The sequence below is a fragment of the Saccostrea cucullata genome, unplaced genomic scaffold, assembly GCF_032062105.1.
Source record: "Saccostrea cucullata isolate Sc308-1 unplaced genomic scaffold, CSIRO_AGI_Scuc_v1 ctg4145, whole genome shotgun sequence".
NCBI classification, from domain to species: Eukaryota; Metazoa; Mollusca; class Bivalvia; order Ostreida; family Ostreidae; genus Saccostrea; species Saccostrea cuccullata.
The window spans coordinates 26,291-36,306 of record NW_026930984.1 but is presented as its reverse complement, the minus strand read 5'-3'; the positions used below and the strand labels follow the sequence as shown (position 1 = coordinate 36,306).

General features: G+C 34.9%; 1 protein-coding gene across 1 annotated transcript in view; it reads left to right on the top strand.

Annotated features, from left to right (window-relative positions):
• Positions 1 to 2,036: 2,036 nt before the first annotated feature.
• The window catches only part of LOC134230863 (uncharacterized), a gene marked incomplete at its 3' end in the record, with an annotated part of 32,104 nt that continues 24,124 nt past the window's right edge, over positions 2,037 to 10,016 (top strand). The window contains exon 1 of the mRNA XM_062712727.1: positions 2,037 to 2,119. Within this exon, the coding sequence (XP_062568711.1) occupies positions 2,037 to 2,119 (83 nt within the window). The remainder of the gene's footprint in view (positions 2,120 to 10,016) is intronic.

Genomic DNA, 10,016 nt, shown 5'->3' with positions numbered 1-10,016 from the left:
AGTCCTAAAGACAATGAGCATAGATATTGTATGCAAAAATTGATTTAAATTGGTTCCGTGGAGAAGAAACTGAAAATGCTTTATTCGATAATGGATAGCTATTGGTCAATTAAATAACTCAAGTGACCTAAAACACAAAAAGGAATACAAGTGTTTTGAAATCCTTAAGATACTAATTAAAAATATTTCTTCTCTTAGCCTCGATAAGGATTGATATATGGTAAGGCACTTGAAAACACTCATGAGCATGCAACAAGGATCAAATTTTAAGTTTTCTGAGGCAGTCTTTCTAGCATACAAGTTTTCGGAGTTCGACAGAACTATAATATAAATAAGGAAGCTTTATTTTCCTGTTTCACGCATTTTCTTAAACAAATGGAATTTTTAAATATTTAGAATGTAAGTAGATTAATTTGTTTCTTTTTATAGATAGTAATATTGCACTGAATCAATTTTATCAAAATTAGTACTGAAATGATAATTGCATGATAATAGGCGGACTGATATTCAAGTCTGGTACATCAACTTCGAAGCCATGTAAAATATGTGAGCTATGACTCTTCTATCAATTTTTAAAGATTCGAGTTTTCTAGGGGTGCCCCGGGTTTCTTCTGTTTTGTTATTGAATAATTAAAAAAAAATATTCAAACAAACCCGAAAATCTTAACAAAGTCAGAGTCCGAAAATTCCTTTCTATTTCAGGGCATGATTTTCATAGCACAATATTTTTTTTTTTAATTTTAAGAAATACACATTTAACGCTGAACACGATTCGTAAAAGGAATATGCTTGCCATTTTTGATCATATTCTCGTCATATTTGATAACCTCCATATAAAGCGACTGACTGGTTCAGGTTGAAATGCTGTAATGAAACAATAAATTAGTTTCATAATTCATAATACACCATATATGTCTTAACAAATAATCGTTAACTAGTGTAAAGAGATGTTCTTTTTTGTTCTTACACATGCATTTTAAACAAGAACAAATTATTCTTAGCAAAGTTTTTCATGGTACACCACGAACACTTGTTTTTGGTACACATTCTTTTTATTTAAAATAATTGTTAATAAGATAAACTATATCTCAGTAATAGTGTATTGAGTCGGGCCAAGCTAACAATTCTTAAAAGATGGCCTCATTTAAAGAAGCTTTGTATTATTCTCAAGTTGATGTGTGTTGTATTTTATTATTAAGTAAACTTTGTAATTGAATTAATAAAACACCCTTTTCCATATCACATTCGTATAAGCTCTCGACCTTGTGCCGTCTGGCTGATACTGGTGTCGAGATGTTGTAGTGTTGTTTTATATTTAAGTGGCAGCAAAGACCTTTGAGCGTATTCTTTGGCGGATAGCAGACGAAAGAGAAAAGTTAGTCTAAAAAATAGCTAAAATTGAAAACCAATCCGTAATGTAATATATGTTCCTTTAACAGTACTGAGATTAAACTTATACTCGGTCAGTTCTTTCAATGTGGAACACCAACGTATGCAAATTAGATTTAGCTCATCATATATTTCCGGGATTAAAGTAACTAATTAATGTAAGCATTTATAATAAGTTTTTATTTTACATCAATGTAAAATTTAATATAATTATTTGAAGAATTTTTAAAAATTATTTAATGTAAATTAAAAATAAGAAGACATTTAATAATAATTAAATAAAAAAATTAATTGTACAAATTACACTGTATTTCAAAATATTTTTATATGAGTTACTATTTTTTAAGGATATAGTTAAAACAGATTATAACTTACCTGTAATTTATTTCTTTTGTTCTCCACCTGTACCCTATTTCCACTTAACCAACACATATTTACCTGTGTTTTACCTGTATTTTTTCTCAAAATCTTGCCTAATTTGGAAGACACACTTCATACCCTCAACCTGTTCAAAATCTCTCTCCGCGGTCGGACATTGATCCTTGCATTTTGATCCTATGGTTAAACATTGGAAATTTTAGATTTTTTAAAGTATAGATGTATATATGAAAAAAGTATGAAAGTATAACGTAATTTTGTATTTTGCAATGATATTGTATTCTATACAATTTTCAGGGTTTCTTCCTTCTCTCCTTTTGTATTTTGGCTGTTCTTCCTATGATATCAACAGGTATGTTTACAAAATTAGAATCTGGAGTGTTAAGATACTGCATGTGTTAGGAACGATCAAAAATTATGAATATTATTTGTTGTATATTAAGGTATATCATTAGGGGTGGAGAAAACAGAATAACATAAAAAGTTTTCGATCCATTCCCAAATTTATATCTTAAAGTATTGTAAATATATCCATAAACAAACTGTAGTTAATACATAATTTATTGAAAGTCTGTCATATTAATCAACAAACAATATGGCATCAGCACTGCACAACATGCATTCGTATCCTTATTCAGGATGAATATCTTTCCCCTTTGAGGAATATTTGCATTATTCAGGACTTTCTTAGCATGTATTTCCTTATGCAGGACTATTCATATCTGGGTGTTTTGCTGACTAAAGGTGTAATAAATAATAAAAGCTATGTGACAAACAGAAGGACTTACAGCTGTAAACCCATGGCTAACTTCTCTTATTTACTCCTGCGTTTGTACATTTATATTTACTTTCTCCTGCGACGGTGATCATTTTCCACAATATTGATTCTCACAATATTGATTCGAAAAGTTAGAGCACGCCCGAGGGTTGGATCAATTCAAAGCTAAGACAAGTAGCTGAGAAAAATTAATGTTTCAGAGTTTACATTATCCCGTTAAAAGTAAGCTTTTCGCTAATTCTATCGTGGCTCTAATGACCTAGTTTCTACTAAGTAAAGCCTATCGTCGGGTTGTATGATTGATATATCCCACACCAAAGGACTATCTTATTCAACTAAGTTTTACAACGGAGTAACCCGTACCCCTGCTCAATACACTGGGCATCGGAGGGTGTCACCGATCAATAGGGGAGGCTCACTACTCTAGGCTTTTGATCTCTTATGATCTGGTGTTTTGAGAAGTCTGTGATTTTTTTTTTGTTGACGACAGTTCAAAGTGAAATTAAGTAGTGTACAAAAGCATAGGCTTTGTTATACTGCTTGAAATAATAAATAATGAATAATAAATATTTTCAAATACTGATCATGATAGGCAAACAACGAGAGGATTCATTAATAAATAGTATATCATTAATCTAAAACCTGTTATTTGTTTTGATTCATTGTCCGAAATGGAAAGTCTTCTCAATTAAAATTTCAGTTTTTGAACACGATGATGCAGCTTTTCAAAACAATATTAATTAATGTTTTTTATACAGAACCGATCAGGACAACTAGAATTTCTGACTTCAGCATATTTTTGCATGTAATTAGCTATCTGTTTACTTTACCTAATGATGAATGAGTAGTGATGCATCATTGGCTACGATAAGTACTCAGTTGAAAATAAAGGGCCCCTCGGAAATTCATTTTCAATTTATTTTTGAGATTCATGAAATAAATATTGAACATGATATATATACTCAAAGGTCCCCTTATATCCTACATCAATAGAGAGAGCAAAGGTCCCCTTATATTATTTTGTTTGTTTGTATGTTGTTTCACGTCCCTCTCGAGAACTTTTCACTCACATGGAGACGCCACCACTTGCCGGTGGAGAGCTACAAATTTTGTCCTATATTCAGCACGCAGGGCCATTGAGCAGTGAGGAATCTTTTTCGTGCCAATACCTACTACGACACAAACCTTTGGTTTATACGGTCTATTGCGAAAGACCGGTCCCTACGTCCCACAGTGGGATTCGAACCCGCGACGTAAAAATTGACTCCTTACTTCGCGACTCCCCTGGGGGCCAGAAAACTTAGATGAGTTCACTCTTGATCTCAGTCTCACTTTTTCCAATAGAATTAATGCTGGAAAAGTGAGACTGAGATAAAAAGTGAGGTCGTCTAAGACTTATGGCCCCCAGGCCAGAGGTCTCCTTTTATCCAACATTTATAGAGCGACCAGTGGACACTTTATGCAGGAAATAAGGGGACTTTTCGTCTCCGTATTGATTTTCAATGTAAGTGGACCTTTAGTCTGCATATTAATCCACATTATACCGTGTCCTCTGGCCTCCCCTGGCCTCCCTATTGATGTAGGATATAAGTGGACCTCTGGTCCTTCTTTCCATGTACAACACAATGTGATCTCTGGTCCTCCTACTAATGCACAATATAAGGGGTTCTATGGTATCCGTATTCACATCAATTTTATGCTTCATCTGATCCTCACAGAAATAATATAGAATCGAGGTTGTTCTACATAATGTACATAAATAAGGTCATACGTAGTGGTATATGAATCAGTAGACCAGAGGTAATCTTATATTGTTAATTCTTAGGAAAACAAGAGGCCATTTGAACTTATATGGAGACAATATTTACAAAAAAATTTTGCATATGAAGATTTCTTTTTCAAAACTTTTTAAAAAAAAAAACTTGAGACCCTGATTTTTTTAACAAGCGAACATTTTCACAATTTCTCCAAATTAATTCTCTAAATTTATGTAACTGAATCAGCGATTATATAAGAAAACTTTTCGTTCATATACAGTATATGTTTCCTAAAAGCAATTCAGAATGGGTTCATATATTTTAAGTTTATTATTTTGGAAAAAATACTCTCGTAGTTTTGATTTATAAGTGTAAATTCCAGGGAAATGGGGAGTAGAACTCCAGCCACTATCTTTGCAAGACAGGGCGTACATCTATTCTGTAAGATTAATATTAACCAAAGGTGAACTTAAATGTTAAACTGATAAAGTCGCCTATTAATGTATGACCTCATAAAGTTGACAAAAAGGAAACCTTATATAATTTATTACCAAATATTTACATTTCAAATGTCTTTATACTAGATAAAATTATGAAGTGTAAAAACACTTTATTTCTACATAAATGTAGAATTTACACGTAAAATCAGCATTAACAGTCGCAAATACCAAATTAGAAGATCAGTTATTCCCATTCTAATGCAATCCATGCATTTTGTTTGTTGTTTACGTCTTATTTTGTTGAGTTTCATGATATAAAATACGTCACTGTGGATTTTTTTTTTGCATCGCTCTATAATGACGTGACAATGAAAAGCTTTCTGCCTCGTTATGGTAGGTCGGGGGTTTGCTTTTGTCATCAATTTTAGTACACAATTTCGACGGTTTGAGCGGCTGTTTTGTACACATTTGATTATGACGTCAATTACGTCACAAAGGCAACGTTACGTTGTTTGCCGTTTAATTCTCTGCAAATGACTTCAAGTCTGTACGAATCAAATAGATTAATACAAAGTGCAAATTAATAGACTAATACAAAGTTTTTGTATGTATTTTTTTTAATTTCATGATATATAGTCAAAATCTAAGTCATGCAACTAAATTTAAGAAGTCGATAATTTACACTTCTAAACTTGTCAAAATTTCAGCAGTAACTGATTGCAGCCATTTAATTATAAACTACATGTATCACAAGGTTAATAACGGGTAATTCAATCGAACAATACCGAGCTGCAATCGATCTATTTTATTTACCAAGTAGAGGCACATGTAAAACATATTCATATTTGGTTTTTCCACGTTTACATATATTTCAATTACTCAAAAATACGCTCAAACTTCTCGCTTGCGGCATGGCAGCCATTTTTCAGAAATCTGTGTATATTAAATTTTATCTACTGTTTTTTACTTTTATTTTGTTTATATGCAGGGATATTGAGGTCAATCCAGGTCCTGCTATGGAAAGTGTCCTTGACATACTACATTTGAATATTCGAAGCATTAGACACAAACTAAACTATCTAAATTCTTTTGTTCATGACTTTGATATAATATGTTTTAAGGAAACTCATTTGGATCATACAGTTGATAATGATGACTTACATTTGGACGGTTTTGGAATAATATTGCGAAGAGACAGAAATTGTTTCGGGGGCGGTGTGATGATGTATTTCTCAAATCAAATACGAGCATTTAGACGCAAGGAATTTGAACCCTCTGACACTGAGTGTATGTGGATTGAAATAGGTAACAATACCTGCAAATACTTTTTATGTTGTATATACCGTCCTCCAAACTCGGATAGTAGTTTTTGGACAAAACTCACATGGTACATTGACAGAGTAGGTGAAGTCTCGGATAAAATATTAATAGTAGGCGATCTGAATGTTGATCTCCTTAATGCTTAACAAACACATATAATTCGCGTAATAATTTCAACACACAATCTTGTAAACAGTATCCATGAACCAACTAGAATATCACACACGTCCAGCACGCTTCTTGACCCAATTCTTACATCTGTCGATATTCAAGTATGCGAATTGGGCACTCTAACAAGAGACACCTCGGTCAGTGACCATAGAGCAACTTACATCTCGCTCCCTTCTGGTATAAATTATAATCATTCATATAAGCGGAAAGTATGGGTTTATAAAAATGCCGATATCGATTTCATGAAACTTAACTCTCTTATCGAAAATTGCGATTGGACTAAAAACATTAACGAAGCTAAATCTGTAGACATTGCTGTAGATAATTTTACATCGGAATTCCTTTCCTGTGTTAATGAATGCATACCTGAACAAACTATAACCATTCGCCCTCTTGACAAACCATGAACGGATTCAATGTTACGTAAAACAATAAGAAAAAGAAACCGTCTTCATAAGAAAGCTAAAAAAAACTAAAAAAGAATCCGATAAGGCTGCTTATAAAAAAGTTCGTACTTCAGTCAACAATATGAAAAAAAAACGCCATTTCAAACTAATACGATAATATGGAGCCGGAAGTGGTTTAACCGGAAGTAGCTATTCTGGAAGACCTAACCGGAAGTGGTTTTTTTCCTAGCGGATGATGGCTTAATGGAAGGCGTACTACCACAAATGGGATACTACCTTGCCATCAAAATCGACGAACCTAAGTATTAACCCTAATACTTAACCCTAGGTCCCCTAAAGCTATTGGCTGACGGATTGTATTACCCATAAAATGTTAAAATCAACTTTTTATGCAAATGAGATAGGTCAAAAAAAGTGGAGGATTCTGATTGGCTTAGGGAGGATAAGGGGGTGCAAGGGAGTGCAAAAAAAAATGGGGGATAAGGGGGTGGACCCTAATCCAGCCCCCCCCTAGCAATGGGATAATGAACCTGATTCACCTAGACCCTAGCAAAAAAATGGTGGTTTGAACTGGATTTTCTGAAAACAAGGGGGTAACACACACAATAACAAGAACCCTAATTTTATTCAGGGATCAAACTGGTTTATATAGCATGGTGTTTGTTCAGTATATAGCTCTAAATATACCTGTTTTACACTGTTGCATACTGTAAGGCCCGTGCGCAAAAAAAATTAGGGTCGTGTGCAAAAAAAAAAAAGGTTGGACTTACCTATGCATTGTGACGTCATCCACTGTATAAACACAATGTGATTATGACGTCACGCATTCATTCACAGTCTAGACAGCCTAGTCTAACCAGTTTGAACTGGTTTTACTGAAAAAAGACATGAACACACACACACAAGACAAGAACAAGGCAATTTTTATTCACAATGAAAAAATACATACAACAATTTTACCAGGTTGTCTTTTAATCTAAAATACCGTCCAAATTAATCATTCAGTCCAACACCGTCGGAATTAATCATCCAGGACGAATCATCACCAAACTTCAAATCATCATCATCATCATTACCATAGTCTCGTGTCCTCCAAGGAATACCTTTTTCATTTGGAAAATAAGGAATTATTCCATGGAGATACTGTGCAAAAGGACCCCTAGATCCCGGTCTTTTTAAGGCTTTTCCCTTCTCTCGTGGTCTGAGTAAATCTTCAATACACGATTCTAACTCCAGGTAAAGTATTCAGTTCCAATCAGAAAATCATCATAATCATCCTCAGCTGTGATTCCCATTTGTAGAGAATAACCCTTTTTTCCCTCAAAAGAGCAGTGCTTTCTTATCACGACATCATTTTCAGGAAATTTCACTCTTTTTTCCAACCATACTTTTTGTTTAGTTTCTTCAACTTTTTCTTTAGATTGTTCCGGAATCATTATCCAAGCCCCACATTTGTTTACAGTATTCCCAATAAGTCCATGGTTTTTGATTAGATTCCTCTGAATGGGTTTTATGGTAATCCTCCCTGGCTTCTTCTAGGGTTTCCATCCAGGGTCCATTCTTGTCAGTATTCTCAATAAGCCACAGATACCTTGGTTCCATACCCCTGACTTGACCACTGAAACTTTTTTTTCTTTTTTTTACTTGTGTTCACTTCCTAGTACTCACACAGAATGATCCTCATTGTTCAGCTCTGGTTTATATATATAGCATGGATTTATTTTAGGGCCGTGTGCAAAAGAAATATACCTTTTACCTGCCTTTTCTTATATACCTGTTGCAATATCTATAAAGGGCCGTGTGCAAAAAATTAGGGTCGTGTGCAAAAAATATACCTTTTACCTACCTTTTCTTTATATACCTGTTGCATCATCTATAAAGTGCCGTGTGCAAAAAATACGATAAACTTACCTATGCATTGTGACGTCATCCACTGTATAAATACGGTTTTTCTTTCACTTTGGGTTCATTTTACCCTCAGAGCCATCAGCTGATAGACATGGATTCTACTAGAGAAAAACAGTTACAGGCTCAACGAATATTGAAACGGAAAAGAACCGAGAGAGAAATAGATTTACCACCTAAACCGATTTCTGAGTATTATCAGATGAGACTAGCTAAAGAAAAGAGCTCTCCAAAATTTAAAGCGCATCAAAATAGATATATCGTCCATTTCAATGAATTTCCAGAAGAAGAAGAAAACACAGCTTTCCTTCGGCGATTATTCAGAAACATGTTACAAAACTTCAAATCTGAAATGCAGTGTAATCCTAACGATTACCTCCGCCTGAACATAAGTCACCATTCTCTGGAATCAGACATTTGGTACGAGTTTACGCAATGTAAAGATTTAAACGAAGACGTCATTTTAAATAAAATAGAAGCCGTGCAACAATCCAAAAAGGAGTTCAAACTGGGCGACGGCTCCCTGGAATTCGGACTGCTTCATATCGAGAATCCCCAGGGGAGTGGTGGAAACAGAACCAAACATTTACAAGTGAATAAAGAAACTTTCAAGAACAATAAAAGAGCCATCGTTCGGATCGTTAATCCCTGGGATAAATTTTGTTTGGCTAGAGCCATCGTCGTCACTCGATTACACAGTCAAAAACCCGAACATCCAGACCCGGAATGGAAAAAACGATGGTCACGTATGGTGAAAGGCGATAAATACTTAGACCAGAAACGAGAAGCCATAGCCCTCATGGAACAAGCCGGGTGTGATATCAATCAAGCTTGTGGAGCCCCAGAGTGGACGAAATTACAACAGGTATTAGCTCCTCAGTATCGACTGAAAATATTTCAGTTCAAATCTACTTCGACTAAACTCTGTTTAGAACCTATTTACAAAGGTTCGGGAAATGGAACTTATTTGAACATTTTGTTAGACGACCATCATTACGATGCCATCATATCCATGCCGGGAGTAACGGGGAACCCCTATTACTGTGATCATTGCGACGTGGGGTACAGTCATGTCACAGACCATCGGTCCAAGTGTCCTCATCGCTGTAAAAATTGTTTAGGACACCCTAGATGTCCCGATGAAGGGATCAAGATTCGATGCCGGGAATGCCAGGGAATGTTTAAGAACAGGACCTGCTACGAAAATCATTTAAAACCTCATAGTAAGAAAACCACCACTACTGTCTGCAATTTAATGGGGCTATGCGAGAAGTGTCAGTCCTGGATACCTAAGAAATTATTACCTCATCACAAATGCGGAGGACAGAAACAGTGTAAGATCTGTAAGAAAATCGTCGATGCCGATCATCGGTGCTACGTTCAACTGAAGCCCCAGAAGAAGAAGAAGGGGAAAGACACCTTACAGTTTTACATTTATTTCGATTTCGAATGCACTCAGGAAACGGGCATT